Below are 19803 nucleotides of genomic sequence, written 5' to 3'. Positions count from 1 at the left end.
CCCAGAAATTAGGAATTAAATAGAACAAAGTATTTGTTTGCTGAAATCATCAATCATTTTGATAAATTATAGTTAGCTATAAAGCATGTGCAGTATTCCTAATTTATGGAGTCCTGTGTACATACATTAAATATACATACATAGGACAAGATGCAATTTCAACTCCATAATGAATGACCCAAGACAGGTCAATGAGAAACCTTCCCTGAGATGTTTCTGCTGTAACAGAGGCAAGTTTCTCTCCGATTTGTAGAGCGGAAGAAAGTAAGTCTGGAGTTGTTGACATGGCAATAGACCCTCTGCAGTGAGATGTCAAGAAGTCAAGCCAAGCACGTGTGTGTGTGTATCTGTGTGAGAAGAAAGATTGCCCTCCTTGATGGGAATGATCATTTCCAATTCCAATTCCTATAGTCCCTGGAGCTCTTCCCCAACTGTGTAAATTATTCCAGGGTCCTGGTACTACGTTCTTCCCTAACCTAGTTTCAGTTTGGGCTGGTCATTTATAAACAGAGAACTCCTAAACACGCATGTAACCGAATTTGAGATTCTAAAAGAACTCACTCAGTTAAAGGCATGCTTTTACAACTAGGCAAGACAATGGCCAAGAAAGAATTTTTAAGTCACTGTGTAATTTTGGAGTTTTGCCACTTAGGATCATTTTGTCGAGATTTTTTCCAGAAATCTGGTTACATAAAAGGCCTTATTCATTTGTTTTTAAATAAATAAAAACTTCCTTCAAACAATGTAAAAATGACTTCATAACTCACTGTGGGTAAATAATAAATCAGAAGTTATGTTTCTTGCCTCATTAATTTATCTGTACCAAACTAATCAACATCAGTTAAATCATTCTATTTAATATTAAATCATGCTGCAATGAAAATCCTTCCAAATCATGGATACTAGGCTGTTAACCAAATATCTGGCTTGTGACCAGAATTCATCTAGTGCATTAATCACACTGTTATTGGACACAGAGGAGATCAAATTCTTGGTTTTTATATCTGTTTTCCTAATAGCAACAAAATGAAGGAACAGTATAGGGGAGATAACAGGTTAAATGAGAAAGAGACAAGAAGATGAAGGACTCAGATAAGGGATGTATTCACAAGGTCAGCAAAGTATTCTGTGGTTTTTCAGTTACATGGGATCTTTCCAGTAAACAGCTTTATTATAATCGCCAAAGTAATTCTATAATACGTTCATGGAACAGCTCCTCTGAGAATGCAACAAATTGAGAAAAGTGTTTTTCTTCCATAATAGTCACCTTTACTTACTAAATAGTTGACCTCTGCCTGCTCACCTAACTCGCCTGCCTTCAATTATTAACAGCAGATGCCAACCGACTCACTCTCTCTGAGAATTCAAGGTCATTTATCAGCTCACAGGCTCATGGAGAGCTCTTTGCTTTTGAAATAACTCAATTTCCTTTACCTTAGAGAACACCTTTCACCTAAAGAAAAAGTGACATGTGCGTGTGCAAAGGTTTCTACGTTGTCAGACTGGGTCAGATTACAGAAATATGAAATACGTTTCACGGAGAAGCCGACGATAGAAAGTAATCTGCTCAGCCTTTTCCCCTCGTTCCCATCTGACTAAGGTGGTAACAGTTTCTCCATGGTCTTCATTCAAGAGCTTTCATACTACAGATCCCAGGGGCGAAATCAAGTCATGAAAAGTTGCAGCAATTTTGAAAATTCAAATAGGACAGAACTGAGCAGCAAAAACCAGAGGGCACGGCATACAGTCAGGGTGAGGAACAACTGCTTCCAGCAACTTCTGTTTCTGAACTGTATGTGTCAACATGCAAAATGACTTCCTTACTGTGGAGCAAGGTCAAAAGTGTTTGAAAGTCACTGAAGTTAAGGGAAATTTTCATTCGGCAAGTATTTCTTGAGCACCTACCATGCACCTGGCACTGAAGCTCTGGGATACACCAGGGAACAAATCAGACCAAAACTTCTGCCCTGGTGAAGCTTCCATTTTAGCAGGAGGAGAGATGAGTAAACAGCAAGCATACAAACACTAACTATAACGAATGTGAGAAGGTGACCCATAAAAAATATTATAGAACAGAATAAAAGAGGCCTAGTGCTAAGGAGAGGAGACGTGATATTTTTTGGTGGTGCTCACAAGAATCTTTATTTTCTTTTCCATAATATGTTGTGCATTGAGTCTTCTCATTTTACATCTCTGCAGGACGAACTCTGTATGTGTTCTCATTAGGCAAGAATCAGTTCTGTTAACATCTGCCCTTACAGAACCTAAAATACCTGAATCCATCATGAATGATAAAATCAAAGGCACACTCCCTTCTGCACCTCCAGAAAGTTGAATCAGAGAATGAGACGGACCCAGGCCGGGCAGCTCTAGGCCTCAGCTCATAGCTCCATTTCCAAGTCTAGGAAAATGGATCCTTACAAATCTCCCCTTGTGATTATAAATAATCCCTAAAGATTATTCTTCATCACACCCAGAAGCCAGTCTCCCTGAGTTTAGGTTAGATTCATTTGCAAATGAATCTCCTCCTTTAAGGGGCCTTAGTGAACATCTAGAAGCCTCCTGGCCTGGCAGAGTTGAGCGACTACTAAATGCAGAGAATGAGCCTCTGTCTGGGGATTGTGTAAGAAAGTGCATTTTCAGTTGCTACAATTCTGCCCGAGGGCTTTTGTTTGTTTCTCTCTCTTGTTTTTTAAGTGCTCTTCTAGGGTCTTCTTTTCTGAAGCTAAAGAGCAAACTCAAGAAATTCATCTTCACACATTTTGCCTGCAATACCTATACATTCGGGGAACATTCTCCTGTAGGCCCCCAGGAAGCGCTGGGGAGGCAGGCAGCAGCCCCCTCTACTCCCCCCTCCCCCCCCCCAGGCTGTGTTGCTGGGAGAAACCGTTCCAAGCGCCTCAGGGAAAGTAGCTTCTGAGCATAGATAGGCTTAAAGGAGGTGAGGGAACTGGTTCTGCAGATCTGGAGGTAGAATGGGGTGGAGAGAACATTCCAGGCAGAAGGAAGAGTCAGAAAAAAATTGCTCCAAGGCCCAACAGCAAGACCTTCAGCAGTGGCTGGGGGGTGGGGGGTGGGGGTGCAGGGGCAGAAGTCAGAGTGGAAGCAGCCAACAGTGTTGAACACCTGCAAGGGTGTTTCCAGAACAGAGAACCAACTGCAGCAATAATACAACTGCAGCAATAATACGGCTGCTTGATCTGTCTTCCCTGTGACGCAAGGGAAAGTTTAAAACTGCAGGGATTAAACATGAAAAGAAAACCAAAAAAAAAAAAAAGAAAAGAGAAAAGCTTTTTAATCAAATTGTAAATGACACTGTTTTCTCTCGCCCATCCTCCTTACTTCCAGAGCAGCAATAAACACAACGGAACAGACAGGCAGCGTCTGCGCGGGTTCCTCCTGAGAGATGGCTGGGTTATTCTCATTTTTCAGAAATGAAAATTACACAGGAAAAAATAAGAGCTCTGCATCAAAATGCAGTTTTTCATACTACGGGTGATTATGTAATCATTATTTCACTAAGCAAATACTCACTCAAGGGGCAAGTTATTATGGCACAGATACACAGAATGATTGGGGCACAAGGCTGGAAGCAGAAGGCCCTAAGGATTTTTCCCCTTTCTTTGATATTTCCATCTCTTTGTCACTTTATACTACCTACTTCAGGGTCATCTGTGTTACTTGACTTTTCAGTTCTTTTCCTAAACATTTTATTTCAACAGTCATACGGCTGATGTTCAAGAATTTTTTAAATTACAACAGGGATTCAGAGAAAAGAAAGATCTTCCTTGCTGAGAGAATCTTCATGTAGGAGGAGGCTTCTAACCCACATATTGGGAGATATGCAGGTCCTAGGGAGGTGGACAAAGGCATTTCAAGCTGATCACTGAGCCAGGGGATGGCCTATCTTTGGAAAACACATTTGCCTCAGCAAATTAGGCTTTGCAGGTCAATGATCTGTCTTTTTTTTTTTTTAGTATTCTCCGCTAGTTCCTTTTTCTGTGTGTATTTAACTTTCTGCATAATGTTTTTCGTGGCTTGCTTTTCTGTTTATTTTATTCTCTCTGTTTCATGTTGAGCACTTTTCTCAAATATCTTTTGATCTTGGCTGTCCATTCATATCTAAAAGAAAAGTACTAAAAACTGGTCAGAATTATATGCATGGGAATGCCTTATAGAGAGTACACGATCCCCTCTGATTTGCCAGGAAGCCAGTTGTTTCATTAGGGGACCCACCCCCTAATGCCAGTAGGTGAGATCTTTATTTTGGAGCCATTCGGGATCTTCAAAGAGGAAAAAATATATTCCCTTTTCCTTAATCATTAGAGCATCAAAACACGCATGCAATATTATGCAGGGTGGGGGGAAAAAGCTGCCCCAAAAGAAGGGAAATGTTAGAGTGAAGACAGATGCCATCTGCTTAGAGTGAGGAGGCTCTGAGTAGTGACAGGAAGTTTGTAGGTACGATTCCAGTTGAGCCCCATGTCCGTCTGTGTCTCACCCCCCATCCTTTGCTCTGTGCAGCGCCCCAAAGTTCTCTTTCCCTTACAATTCCTCCTGGAAGTAAACCTCTAGTCTGGGCCTGCGAGTGGGGCCAGGGGGTGAGCATTCTCTGTGATTACATAGATTGTCTAATGATTTGATAAAGACCTGTTTATCTCGTCTAATAAAATAAGCCGAAATGAACATCCATTATGTATTTAATATTGCAGGATCCACCACCTGGCACTACCCAGCCCCCACATTAAGGAGCTCTATGCTCAGAACTTCACGTTCTCCAACACAGGGAACCATTTGATTGGGGGAAATGCCATTGTCTGTGAGCACCACTCTGGTGGAAGGTGAACTGTAGACAGGCAGAGCCCTGGGCGAGAACCTCAGCCAGAGGAACATGGACGACGCACACGGCAGCACGTGGAGCCGTGGTCCTGTCAGGGTTTTCAGGGCAGCCAGATGCGGTAGGTCAGAGGTTACCAGCTCAAAATCTATGGAGAAGATTTGTTTGGCCTTTGTAATGCTTTAAAATATTTTTTTTTGAGATAACCTTTAAACATCAGGAAATTTCACACAAAATACTGAATTTCTAGCCTCTTTTGAAATCACAGAGAATCTGGCAAGACCACACGTCACCCCTCCTGACAGGGATTTCCTTGGGGCAAATGCTCACCAAAGGTCACGACTTTTCCTACCCCTGGCCCACTTCACTCAATTAAAAAAACCTGTTAGGCATTACACGTTGCAACAGGTCACTCAGAAGATCCTGAATCAGTCAAGGTGTCAACCCACAAAGGACTTCCTCAGCAGAACTGAATCTGCACGTAATGGAATCTGGGATTACAAACCATGTGCAATATGTCAGTTGTATATTAAGTACAAGCACCCAGTAATATTTGATTGATTGAACTTATCCATATAAAAGAGATATATTTCTAAAATCAGTTTATTACCCCAACACTGCACTCTGAGATCATGGACTATGATGGTTTCAATTCCCTGACTTTCTTAATCTGCTATACCTATTGGGTCTTCTGAGGCACATCATTCCTGCCCATGTCTTCCGGGTCTTTCTCAGATTGTCTTTATCTGTCTTGAGGCATCAGTTTCACTACTGTCACCAGCATTCTGGGTTCTATAACCTCTTGTCCTTCTATCATATCTATCCTCAGACCATATTCTTGAACTTGGACCCTTATTATTACAGGAAGAAAGGACACCAGGAGTCTGAGTGCCATTCCAAATTCATCATCTCCAAGAAAGGTCCAGCAAAAGAACTCACAATTATGATTGTGGGACAGTCATCAGTCACTTTGAGGGATCACAGAAAATAAAACCCTTAAAAAGATGAAATTTTTCTTAATTACAAAGGGGAAGAAAATGTGCATTTCGGAAACAACAGACCCATTAGAAAAATTCTGTTAAAGGGTTAATAAAAATACGTCAGTATCAAGGAAGAAAAGATAACAAGGAGGTAACATGGATTCATAAAATAAATCTGCCAAACTAGACTCAAGGAAATTTTTATAGCATTGCATAGCTTATCTGGGAATACAATAGACATATCTCTGTATGTAACAATTCTGACACTTGCTAGACTTTCTTGAGATATTCCTGGGGTCCACAAGAAAAGGAAGATATATGTAAGATGGTACTGCTGATGCTTGAATAACTAATGCCTGAATGACTATATTTTAGGAGTATTTATTGAGTAAACACAAATTTACTGGTCACTTATTAGGTGCCAAACACTGATAGATGTTTGAAACATTGATTAATGAATGGGAGTTTTCCACTTGAGGGAAGGTGATTAACAAGATCCTGCAGGGTTTACTGATAGTCCCATTTCTTTTCAACATCTTTATTACCAGAAGGAGGAAAACCCACAAGGCATGGATTTGAAAATTTGGAAAAACTCCAAAGTTTGATTCAAAAAAGAGCTCTATGGGCTGAAATGCTATAAATATGTGCTAAAACTAGCAAAATTGTGTTTTAAAGTTATGGCAAAAGTATTTTTTTTCTTTTTCTTTCAATGCAACTTATAACAAAAAATGACAGCCCCCCATATTCTCCCCAGTTCACTTCCCTGTAACCACCTTTGACTCTTAGGACTTGCAGTTTTGAAATTTACACATTTCCATCCTTCCATACTTTAGACAGTATCCATTGACTTCCTATCATGGTAGTGGGGATTTAGCACTCTTACACTGCCAATTTAGTTATATAGCAGGTTTTGATTTGAGTAGCTAGTATTCAGTACTGACATTATTCTGTCGACATGACAATTAATTACAGCTAGGCATTCCAATGTGGTATTTAAGATTATGTTTTCTTTCTTATTTTTGTTTTCCTTGAAGTTAATGATTGCATTGGTTTTTCATTTCCTTGGTTTTCTTTGTGCCTGTGGCTAATTCTTCCAATACTTTCCACTAGCCTTTCAGCACAAACTTCTACAAGGTCACCTCAGCCTCCAGTATTTTTCTTGGAGACACACTCTGGAATCTCTCCCCCTCTGAACTGGTTGTGCTCAGTCTACTGCACAGCTGACTATGATTCATCATCACGTTTATGGGTTAGACCTACTGTTACGTATACCCTACGTCTTCTTCCTTCTTGTCCCCATCATGTTAAATGGGGTTCATCCTCCAATAGCTTCCTGATAAAAGGTTTATGGAAGATTTTTTGAGACTTTGAATGTCTTGAAATCTCATTATTGTTATTCTACCCTCATGAATGATTGATAGATTACATAAATATCAGATTCTGGTTGGAAATAATTTTTATTCCTGTCCCCTGACTGGCATTCCTCACTGGTCTTTGTGGCAGTCACAAAAATGTGCTATGCTCCTGCTAGGAGGTGAATAACTGACTGCACACCAGTTGCTACCCCTCTGAACCTACACCACCACTTCAGCCCTGAGGCCATGCTCCTCAAAGGTTTTCCCTTATGACTGACCTCCACGGCAAGTTGTGAAGATGGTTAATAGAGCACACAAAATACAAAGTCATGATCCCTTGCTCCATTCCCGTTGACAGCCCATGTTCAGACCTGTATGAACCCCACTGACTGGACAGATGGCCATGTCCCTAGGGGGAAGGACCCCGTACCACGACAGCAGGTATGCTCTGTAATGATGCCCCCAGCACTTTGTATTCAATATGGAAATCTATGGCCAGTTTAGGAAATGTTTTTGAATTATTTCATTTCCTTTCTCTTTATTTCAGTTTCCCATTGCTGTAAAGCCAACCACCCTAATAAGGGAACTGAAGTAACAAGCACTTATTATTTCTCGTGACTCTGTGGCTTAACTGGGCAGTTGTTCTGCTCCCTGTGATGTAGCAGAGGTCACAGACAGAGCTGCATTCAGCTGGGAGCTCAGTGGGACAAGAATGTCCAGGAGGGCCTTTGACCCCTGCAAGTCTTTCTCCACGTGGCCTCATGTCTGTCAGTCATCCAGCCCAAAGACCAAAGCTGGCTTCCAAGAGAGAGTGATCCAGAAAGAGAGGTTCCAGTGTGAACACTTACCAAGCTCTTGCTTGCATCACACGGGCTACTGCCCACCTAGAGAACAAATCCGGCTGTCAAGCCCACAGTCTGTGTAGGACAAGGACATGGGGCACGAATACCGAGAAGCAGGGTTTCGTGGGGGCCACAGGCGTGACACTCAAGTGCACCCCCCACCGGGTCTATTCTTTCTGGAACTCTTAATATCTGAATGTTGGCCCTCGGACTGTTCCACTAATTTTCTTACTTTTCCCCACTATTTCCATCTCTTTGCCTTGTTGCTATATTCTTAGACCAATTTCATCACCTTAATTTTCCAACCCTCCTATTACATTTTTTCATTTCTGCTATAATGTATTAAATTTGCACGTGTTCTTTTTACTCTCCCTATTTTGTTGTATTATCTTATTCTTATTTTGCAGATGCAATATCTCCCCTTATATCCTGGGTTTCCTCATTTATTTTTCTTCATTGAGGTATAATTGACACATACATTATATGAGTTTTAGGTGTACAACGTGATGATTCAAAATTTCTATCATCTGTAAAATGATCACCACAGTAAGTCTAGATAACATCCATCACACACAGTTACGATTTTTTCTTGGGATGAGAACTTTTAAGATCTATGCTCTTAGCAATTTTCAAATACACAGTACAGTTTTATTAACTATAGTCACCATGCTGTACATTATATCCTGTGACTTACTTATCTGGTAACTGGAATTCATATCTTTTGATATTTTGTTTTTCTTTTCTCTTTAGCTTTTTTCTCCCTGTATAATCTTGGGTTCCTCTTTACAGAGTTGCTTTTTTTTTGTTTATTTGTGTGGCTCTCAACACTTCATGTTAGAGCCTTTCTTCAGGTGTCTGTGGATCCTTGATTGGCTGCTCATATTTTAGAATGAGAAACTAAAGAAACACCTGATTGGAGGGTCTGAGCATGTGGGTGGGGTTTGCTGACTTGGGGCCGCACTGCCAAGTGCTGTCTCTACCATTTGCGGTGGAATCTTTAGAATCGGTGTCTTGGGTCTTTCTGCCGCTGCTCACCAGATTCCCTGGAGAACACCTTCCCAGCCCCTGCCTGGAGGTGAAAGTCACACCGCCAACTCTGAGAGCCCCAGGACAGGGAGAGGCTTGGGGTGGGAAGGGGTGCAGAGCTCAGCTTTCAGCTGCGTAAGTGTACTTATGCCTTATTTTCAGGACCATGCTCATGCCCTCAAATATGCCTGTTGACCCTCTGTCTGAATACTTTCCACTTTATTCTCTCCAGAAAATTAATTCCTAGTTTTCTCCTTGAATGGAAGAAGGGCAGATGCCCACCAACGAAGGAAGACTGGGGGAAAGGATCTAGAAATTTAGTTGTTTCTTAAGCAGCACCTCGTTTTAGCACTGTCTCCTGCACTCCCAGTCCCCAAACATCTGGTTTTGCCATCTCTGAGCCTCTTGAAGACTCTACAGTTACAGGATGGGTTCTTGGCTTTTCCCACTGCCAGGTTGGCAGACGGCCTTCTCAGGTCCGCTAGATGAGCAACGCTTGTCCGTCTGCCTTTCAGCTTCCAAAAGGCTGCTGCTACTCTGCACTCTCCATCGCTGTGGGATTTCTCCCCCCTCCTTCCTTCCCTCTTCTTCTCCCTAGACCCCTTCTTTCTCTTTTTTAAACAGTTTCTTTACTAAAGTTTAATGGGTTTTGAAGAGAGAAAAAAAAAAACAATTAGGTAAGTTTAACCTGCCATCTTTTCCCAGAGATACCACTTACTGTTTCTCCATCACAAAAGCAATACATTTTGCTTACAGAAATAATAGAAAATCCAGATAACCAGGAAGAAAAAAAAATCACCTATGATCCCACCATCTAGAAAACGTTGACATTTTCCTCTTTCCCTTTCACATCTGGGGGTGCAGGAGGGGACGTGCCTTCTTTCATCCAACAGATGTCCGCCGCCCCCTCTCTCCAGGCCCCGTCAGGCTCTGAGAATCATACGGAAAGTAAAATGAACATGTTTCCTGGCATCTCAAAGCTGAGGTCTGTTGGGTGAAGACAAATCATTTGAATGAAATGTACTAAGTATTATTAGAGGCCAGTACAGGGGTTTATGGGAGCAGAAAGCAGGAATAGTAAATCTCGGCTTGGGCATGTCTGGGAAGGGACCTGGGGGGAAAAGTGGACACAGAGAGCCCAGCACAGCCAAAGAACTGTGAAGAGCTCACCTTACTCACACGTCCTTGAGCAGCAGAAATACGTACGCAATGTAACATAACTGGCATTTTTCTCTTAACATATCACATGCAGCTTTTTAATCACCATACCTTTTTAATAGCCGAACACTATTCCACCATGCCCGTGTACCACCCGCTCCTTTAACTGACCACCTTGATAATATTTAGGTTATTTCCCATTTTTAAGAATTACCCACCATCTGCAGTAACCCTCTTTGCACATTCAAAATGAAATTTATGAAGATTAAAAGTTCGAAACTAAACAAATGGAGATGACAGGGGAAGTCTGGCTTCACAGTAATCCACACAGGGAAAATTGTAAAAGCCGGAGAGGTTTTAGCTGAGTCCTAACTAATCCAAATTCTCAGGGAGGCGACAGTCAAATCCATTAACGTCTTGGACGATGTCAACGTGGTTCAGTGTCCAGAACAAGAAATGAGCGCCGAACATCTGCAGCAGCTAAAATTTGTTCCATGCATCAAATTTTAAGAGACGCCTTGGAATATTCTAGGCTTATTTCTCCAGCTTCTTGCCCTTGCAAAAACTTCCCTTCCCCCCTGAGGCTTCCGCCACTCCAAGTAACCAGCCTGTGGTGTGAACGGCCACATTGCTTCACTGGCCTGGCCTTGCCCAGGGGGCTGTCTCCTAGGCCTAAGGCCCTTCCTACTTTGGGGGTCCACACCCCGGCCCGCCACCTACTTTGGCAGTGAAGTTTCACGGGAGCACAACCAGCCCATTCCTTCTGGTGTTTTCTTGCTGCTCCGACAGAGTGTATTCTAGCAGCCCCTGTATGATCCGCAAAGCTAAAACCCAGCCCTCTACAGAAAAAGGTTGCCAGCCCGTGATCTCATCAGTGTCCTTTCTTCTGACAGCTCCCCCACCGCTACTGACTCGCCGAACCTCTAACCCATCCCGCCCTCCTTGGTGCCCACACTCTACTTAGTACTTAATTCTATTAAGACGCTTCCACATTTTAATGTAACTACTTGAGGACCTTCTCTCCCTGGCCTGAGGCAGGCACCTTTCCTTATCCCTTTTTCTATGGTAGCATGAGATCCACCACCCCAAACTTCAGACACTGCCCCCCTCTCCCAGCCCCAGCCCCTCCTGTAGCTGGGACAAGCCTGCAGCTCAGAGCAAGGCCTTCTGTCCTCCGTCGGTGCAGGAGGCTCAGAAACATAATTCTGGCCATGAAGGGGCTGGAAGGGCCAGGAGATTGGTTCACGGTAAACACAACTCACGCTGGGTAAGCTGGAGGAAACTGAATGTCTCATGCCGCCCAAGTAGTGCACTTTGGTAAGAAAGTATCCATGCTACAAGTTGTGTTCGGTTTCAGGTAATTTCAGAGAAGATATACCTGAGCCCAAAGCACCAGGCCCTGACCCCCCTGCCCCACTCTGCAGAGAGGGCAGAAAGGCCTGAGAGAGTAAAGGGGTCCAGGCACCCCGGAAGAACTCAGGTCAGTGGGGGGAAAGGGTTGGAGGGACAGGAGCCTGTGCTGAGGAACCCACGGAGGAGGGAGAGCCGTGGAGGAAGAGGGAGGAACATCTCCCAAAGGGCTTCCCTGGAGGCCACGTGGGGTCCTGCCCAGCCCCTGCCCCCACTGTGGCTTTAAAGCCACCCCCTGGGCCCTTACAAAAAGAACCAGAGAATACACCTCAGGAGCCAGGGGACCCTATTCTCTTCAGGATCCAGGCCCCTAGCCCTCAGTCGTCCACACCCATCTGCAGCCCCTTGCTAAGGACGACGGGAGGAGGCATGCCCCACAGGCACCTGAGACATCGTGTCCCTGGAAGACCATGACCCTCCCTGCTGGGGGGGCAGGAAGGACAACTTTTCCATCCCCCCCCCCCCACTGACCTTACCCTCCAGTGTAAGCTACAGAGCCCTCTCAGGGGTCACCTCTGCATTCTCAGAACTCGACGATCCACCAACCTGCCACGCAGCCGGCTCCCAAGCCCTGGGTCCTAACTGCACACCCGGCTCCCTCTAATTCTTCCAGGAGCAGATGTCAGCATGAAGGAGAAAATTCATAGGCTAGAAGGGCCTTTCCAAATGTTTGAAAAGCTGTCTCATGAAAAAGCAATTCATTTCACTCTTTGAGATTTTACGAAGGCCAAGAGCCATCAGGGTGAGTTGTGTACAGAGGCAGGCTTCTTTCAATGTAAAAGGTTAAGAAATGGGAGACTTGGGCGGAGTTCAGCAACTCTTGCTGCAAATAGTTGAGTAGGAGCTAGAGGATCCCAGAGGGCCACTGCAGGGAGCCTGTCGTGGAGAGAAATCTGACCTAGGATTTCCCCATCCCTTCGAATTCTAACATTCTAATTATCAAATACCAGTGTACTTCTAGACCTGAAAACAATCATTGTTTAACCATAGTACTTAAACTGAATGTACATCACTGCTTTCAATTTATTTTGAGCATTTTATCAAACTATAAAGATGCTGTTTCATGGAGGATATTCCAACATTACTTCAAACAATAATGTTATTAATAAGAAATCTGTTGACTGGGACCACAGAATTCACTAAATATTTATCTTCAGTTTAGTCAATACATCAAATGATAGCAGTCATAAACTTTAGTGTATTCATTTTAAACACCAAGTTGGGCCCAAAAAAGGTACTTGGCAATATGTTTTATGTAAAATAGGTTATTTCAAAAACAATTTGAAAAATCTCTGGTCAAATAGTACTGAAAAACTTGCAGACCCACTGAATCTCCCCCCACTGAATGCTACAGGTTTCAAATGAAGACATTAAGTGAGACAATAATTTCTAAAGCATTTGTCTAATTCCTTTCTTCTAAACAGCTCAACAGGACCATTTCTCAAGTACTTTTGCTTTTTTTATTATTTTTGACAATAAATTCATACTTCACCTTTGTAGAGCTCTTTGCATTTTCTAAGACATGTTGACATCCATGATTTTGTTTCAATTCTACAATCTATCTGGGAGGTAGAGAGTTTGGCAAAGATCACTGGCTGTCCAGAGTGACCTGTTCCCACCTGATTGCAGCATAGCAAGTATTCGCTGAGCCAGCAGCTCTGCAGCAGACAATCATTCCCAGGCTCCTTACAGCACGTGACTGCATCCTACCAGCAGGATGTAAGTGGAACGGATGGTGCAACCACCAGGTCAGGCACTTACAAGGCCACATTCTCTCCCTTCCCCTCTTTCCATGTCCACTGGATAAAATGGGTTATTATTTTTCCTGGAAACGCACAAGAGTCATATACCTATCTGGGAAGGATTTTTTTTCCTGTTCTTACTCTTCAAAACTCATTCCCTGATAATTGTGTGAGAAAGCAGACCTGTATGTACTTGGTCTACGAGAAAGTAAAAAGGACATATTGAAATAGAGATTATTTCACACCTATTCATTCATTAAAAATTATATCAAATATTTCCTCTGTGCCAAGGACTGAGACGAGCACTAAGAATTTTAAAATAAATACGATGTATCAGCTGCGACCTCAAGGAGCCACAAAGGAGCACATGATCCACTCTCCCTGTTATGATCACAAAATGGCAGAATTGGAGTCAAGTCTTGAATGGCTAAGTAAGTTTATCCCTAGACAGAAGGGGAGAAGAGGTGTAATGATCTCTGCAATTAAATTTGTAGCCATAAAATATCAAGAGAGAGTACGTAAAAGGTAGATTACACTTGTCTGTTTAAGTATAGCTTACAAGTATAACTTGGCAGTTTCCTGAGAGGATGTAGACCTCGGAGGATTCAGTAACATTATGTATTTTTACTCACCCACTCCTTATTTCTTGTCCTCCCAATAGGCCTACATTCTGTACTCCTACACCTAAAATCTCCTCTCTGCCTTAAAAAGATAACAGTTATTGAAAGAAAGGCACCTTCTGTACAAATTAATTATGTTAAAAGTCTGGCTTAGAGCAAGCATACTTTTTGCAAAATTAAGATAACTCACAAGAGCTCTGTGCAAAGCCATGAGTAACTACATACTCAGTTACAGTTGGGCATTCATTCATTTTTGCACTGAAGTAATGCACACTGACATTATTTGAATGCTTAGTAATCTGTATTTTCCCTCTTTTCTTCACCTCAAACTAATTGCCATTGTTAAACGGTGCTATGGTTTTTAAATTATTTTATTAGTTCTTTTCCTATTCTTAACTTTTTTTCTTTGACTTGACTGTAACTTCAAAAAACACTGTATTCAATGAGATATTCAAAGAAGAGTGAGTCAAGCTCTTGGGGGGATATTTTAACAATCGCTGATTGAACACACTATTGAACTCAACAGTTACTCTATAAAATCTATTGTCTTTCAACCCAGTTGATTATTCCATCCATGCACCAAATGCATTTTAAAAAGAGAGAAGTTGGTAAAGTGCTTCCCAAAAGTACATATCATATATAATTCAAGCATGTATCGATTAGATAAACTGCCTGCACTTATTTGGGGAACAAAATTTCAACCAGATAACAAAATCAAGTCCATATATGCACCTTATTAGGCCAGCCGAGCCACTTCTCTCACCTGCCATCCTGGAAATGTCACCATGTTGCCCAGTAACTATATAGATGGGTTTTAATTGTTGGAAACCTTTACAGGGGAGTTGCAAATACAATGATACACTTTAAATTTTTACTGAAAATGTCAGGTCAGCCCCATTATGTTTACTGATCCCTCCTATCTGGTTAGGATGTGGTATTCTCTGCCCTACCCAAAGGTGGCTAGGAAGACTGATGGAGAGAGCAGATTCTAGGAGCCTCAGTTGGCAAAGGCAAAGCCGGAAGCCACTTACCGAGGACCTACCAAGGGCGAGATGGCACTTTAGGACAGATGAAGTGACCACGGTCTCCCCACTTAGGGACTGTCTGGCTAGTGAAGTGGTCAAAGGAGGCCAATGGCTAAATGAAAGGAAGGGTGTGGAAGGAGGCCCGGGAACAAAGCATTGTGGGATTGCATAGAAGGAAGGGATGATGTTCAGGCACAGGACCCAAAGGGGTGTAAGCTGGTTCTTAAGGAAAAGGTAGGATTTTAACAAAGAAGGGACTTTGTCTATTGGCACGTAATGATGTCCTTGAGAACGTCCCTCGTGGAGCACTGCTGGGGCGCAGGCAGTCCCAGCACGAGGCCACGCACTATCCAGGCAGCATCTGGCAGGGACCTGCACCCGCAGCTGCGCCTAAGGGGAGAAGTGGCTGGGTTCTGGATACACCGAAGGCAGGCAGAGCTGTAGGGTTTGCTGACAGATGGAAAATAAGATGCGCAAAAAAGGGAGGAGTTCAAGTCTGGGGCTCAAGCCAATGAAAAGACAGAGCTGACAAAATGCAGACAGAAAAAACAGGAGTTTGCTCTCGGATGTGTTACATGCGAAGGGTCTGACGGACAACTGAGGGGACAAGCCGGTCATCTATCCAAGCCTGAAGCTCAGGACAGACGTTCTGGCTGGAGGCTCAACGTCTGGAGCCATTAGGATCTAGAGAGGAGTCCAGGTGATCACTTGGAGAGCATCGAGAGGAGGCCCGGGACAGAGCCGTGGACACTCCAGTGCTCCCAGGCGAGGTGGGAGCAGTAAGCGGAGGGGACTGAGAAGGACCTGCCTGTGAGCTGAAGGAAGAAGCCGGAGAGCGTGGGGTTCTCGAAGCCAAGTTGAGGATGTGTGTCAAGAGGAATAGAAGCTAGACCGATGGGCTGGGGCACGAGATCTGGAGACACCACGCTGACGTGGAGCCTGCTCCGTACCCGCCACGCGTGTGTTGCACATTCATGACCAGAGTGTTATCGTCTAGCCCCACCTCCTTAAGTCAAAACGTCGTTTCCCACAGGTTCCCTGTACAAATATTTGCAGGACTCCCTGGGGGGCCCGTGTGCACTTTCAGCTCATCCTGGTCCTCTCAGAAACCCACGGGCAGAGCAAAAACAGAGGCACTGCTGGGCTGGACTCCCAGCCACAGGTCTCAGGGTGAGAGTTCTGGGAGCTGTGAAGGCACAGCAGACCCTCTCCACGTCAGAGTGGAAGGTGCGTCCTGTCTGGGGTGTACGCATGTGAAGCAGCCAGGGTCTCAGAGCTCTGCAGGGCAATCCTTCTTGCACACATACACCCACACACACCCACACATAATTCTTGTCAAGGTTTACCCCAATACCAGGAACTCACAAAAGAACAGAGCCCTCCATTTTGAAAAGAGCCCGCCTTGCTAATCCTGCAGGTTGTTTGACCTACTCCCTGTAACTCCCAGCCAGCAGACAAAATGACTCTGACCCGGGGTGGGATTTCCAGTCTCCCCAGATGGTCTCCTTAGCCCTCCTGTAAATTAGTGGAAGCACAGAATGGAGTGGGGAAGGGACACTGGCCACCTCTGTCCTTCACCAGCATCAGATCCCCAAATGCAAATGAATATGCTAGGGGCTCAGTGGCCCCTAACTGCAATATCTAAGCCCCAGCTGAAACGCTGACCAAAATGTTCAATTACCAGAACCTACAGAATATGTTTGAACTGTTCAAATAAGTTCAAAAACTTCCCTATCCTTCCCCGCAATAGATGCACTGGGAAAGAACCTTGAAAACAGAATGAAAATATGGCATATGGAAACCACCTTTGATAATGACAACTTCTTCGCCACATACAAGAATGATTAAATTCCAAACCAAAGAAATCTGAAAGCAAGATTAATATTTTACAGCAACTAGCATTTCATTTCAGCATCAGCAAAACAGTGTCTGCCTGTTACTAATTTCTTACGAGTACAAAGTCCACTGCATGGCTGGGAAGGATGGTTAGTGTTTGGCAAGTTTTTTGTGGAAGGATATAAAAATGTAACTGGAAGGTTCATCAAAGGACCGAGAGTAGGCACAAGAATCAAACACACGTTGATTATTTAAACTGCCAGAGTGCCAGAAAACTCCCCAATTCCTTATCTTACAAGTGAAATGATCATCTAAATTGCTCTAATAATTGATGACTTTCCTATACATACAGATTACATGCACTCTAAATATAGAACACACATGATTTAAATCTACAGTAGTGATTCTGCAGGAATAGTCTATTAGGTCCTGCAGCTGGGCCACGAATCTCTTGTATGTTTCTGGTATGAACTGGAATTTGCTCATGTTTCCTTCAAAAGAGGGGCCAGTTCTTCCCATGGTTTTTCTATCTCCAACCGTAAACAGGTGTTTAGGGTCTTGTGATTCCTTAAAAGGATTGACAAAATGAGCAAGTTTATTACCATTTGCTCTAAAATATCTTAAGGAAAAGATATGTATCAATATGAAATAACAAAAGTCAAAATCTTTTTGTCAAACAAACCCAACCTTTTATGATCTGTGGTAGCAAACAGGTGTGGCAGAGGTGACACACGATCTAACTTAGGGCGTTATTACAGCATTATCAGCAGCGCAGGGCACTGAGTCAACTCCATAACCCAGTACGCTTCTGCTTCCATTTATCTAAGACTTCAGCTGAAAGTGTGTAGACGTGGTCTTTGTCTTCAGTTTGTTCAAAATATGTGGTTTAAATATAAATTTAAAATTAGGTCTTCTAGTAAGCCCACGAGTTACCAAAAGTCATACACGTAAACACTTTTACTAAAACGTTTGCACAAACCCAGAAAATACTCTCTCATGTTACAAAACTCCCTACAAAGTGTACCAACAACTGACATTACCGTAAATGAGCCCTCAGGTCTGTGGGACCTTTGCCAGAACATTAGTAAAGGAGAAAGTGGAGGAAGAATTATTTGGGAGACAACTTTATCGTGGTATAACACTATTTCCTGCTGTCAACATTTATTAAGCTTTTTGCCACAAGGGTGCTAAAATCAGTGTTGTCAGGCTAATAATTTCATCCCCAAGGAAATCCTTTCAACTGGAAAAAGCGCCTTGGAAGTACAGTTTATATCACACAATTTACACCACCCTCTAGTTGTTTCTGCGTTTTATGGCTAGCTTTGGTTACCATCGTACAGTGGGTCTTCAGGGCCCTGATGTTTAAGTTTAAGGTTGGTGGATGCAGGAAGAACTTCAGAAGCAGTTTAAACCCTGCTCCCCAGGTGATGCGATTTTAACCCTTGGCATTTGCTGCCATGTGGACTTGTGCCCCACACAAGACAGAGTTTACAGGACTGACACTGAACTCCTGACACCTGCACAGACTCCAGCAGACAGCAGCACTACAGGCGCAGCCTCCCGACACACCTGTCTCTTTCATCCATCCTGTTTCCTATGCTCCCCTCAGCTACTGCTGGTAAATCCTCCCTGCTGCACCTCTGGGAATCCCTCTGCAGCCGGAGAAAGAGATGCCCTCTTCTCACTGGAGAAAGTGATTCTGATTTCTTTTTTTGACAAACAGGCTCAAAAGGCACTCACCGGCGCGCCCACTGCGGGGTTTCCCTCCCACTCCCAGCTCCGCACCTTGGGAGGGAAGCCCCAGCTGCTCGGGCCGCCCCCTCGCGAGCCCTGAGTGACCTCACAACATGCTAACTGGGCTCAGGCACCCCTCCTGCGCCTGGAGACTCCGGAGGCCCCCTCCCCCTGGTGGCCCTCCGCCTGGCCCCTCCAACTCACCAAGAGGAGGTTGTGGGCCACCAGGTAGCCAAGCCGCGGGCTGCCCCTGACGCCGGGGGCCAGGCGCCCGGTGGCGTAGCCGTGCCAGGCCACCACGTAGGGGTTGTCGATGGTGATCCAGTACTTCACCTGGCGGCCGAAGTGCCGGAAGCAGAGCTCTGCGTAGTCCCTGAAGTGGTCCGCCAGGGCGCGGTGGGCCCAGCCGCCGTAGGCGTCCTGCAGGCTCTGCGGCAGGTCCCAGTGGTACAGCGTGACCACGGGCTGCACGCCCAGCGCCCGCAGCCGCTCCAGCAGGCGCCGGTAGTAGCGCAGCCCCTTGTGGTTGGGAGCGCCCGCGCTGCCATTGGGGAGCACCCGCGCCCAGGAGATGGAGAAGCGGTAGTGCGTGACCCCGAGCTCGCGCAGCCCCTCCGTGTCGCGGAAGACGTTGTTGTAGCCGTCGCTGGCCACGTCCCCGGTGGCGGGCGGGGACGGGGACGCGGATGGGGCGCCCGACGGCGGGCCGGCCTCCGGGGGATCGCCGCGGGGCGCCGGGGTCCGGTGGGTGAATGTGTCCCAGATGGACGCGCCCTTGCCATGCTGCCGCCAGCCGCCTTCTGTCTGGTAGGCGGCGCTGCCCACGGCCCAGAGGAAGCCGTCGGGGAAGGTGTCGTGCAGGGGTCCCGCGGCCTCGGGCGCCGGAGGGTGCGCGAAGCGGGCCCAGGTCTGCGCCCCGTCGCCGGGCTCGGCGCGCAGGCGGCGGGCGCCCAGGGCCAGGAGCAGCAGCAGCAGCGGCCGCGGGAGGCGCGGCGGGGCGCGGGCGGGCATGCTGCGCGGAGCCGGGGCTGGGCCGCCGCGCCCCTTTATGCCCGCTCCCCGCCGCCCGCCCCCCGCCGGCGCGCCCCCTCCCGGCCCCCCGCCGCCGCCGCCGCCCGGCTGGCAATAATTACCTGCGAGCCGCTGCCTCCCCCGCCCGGAGCGGGGGCGCCACCGGCGAGCGAGTGCCCGGGGGGAGCTGCGCGCAGCGGGCAAGGTGCAGCCGGCGCCGCTCCGGG

General features: G+C 45.4%; 1 protein-coding gene across 1 annotated transcript in view; it reads right to left on the bottom strand.

Annotated features, from left to right (window-relative positions):
* KL (klotho) overlaps positions 1-19576 on the bottom strand; it is a 43386-nt gene extending 23810 nt beyond the window's left edge. The window contains exon 1 of the mRNA XM_037012585.2: positions 18770-19576. Within this exon, the coding sequence (XP_036868480.2) occupies positions 18770-19576 (807 nt within the window). The remainder of the gene's footprint in view (positions 1-18769) is intronic.
* Positions 19577-19803: the final 227 nt, after the last annotated feature.

Source organism: Manis javanica, chromosome 1, assembly GCF_040802235.1.
Source record: "Manis javanica isolate MJ-LG chromosome 1, MJ_LKY, whole genome shotgun sequence".
Lineage (NCBI taxonomy): Eukaryota > Metazoa > Chordata > Mammalia > Pholidota > Manidae > Manis > Manis javanica.
This window is presented reverse-complemented; position numbering and strand designations above follow the sequence as displayed.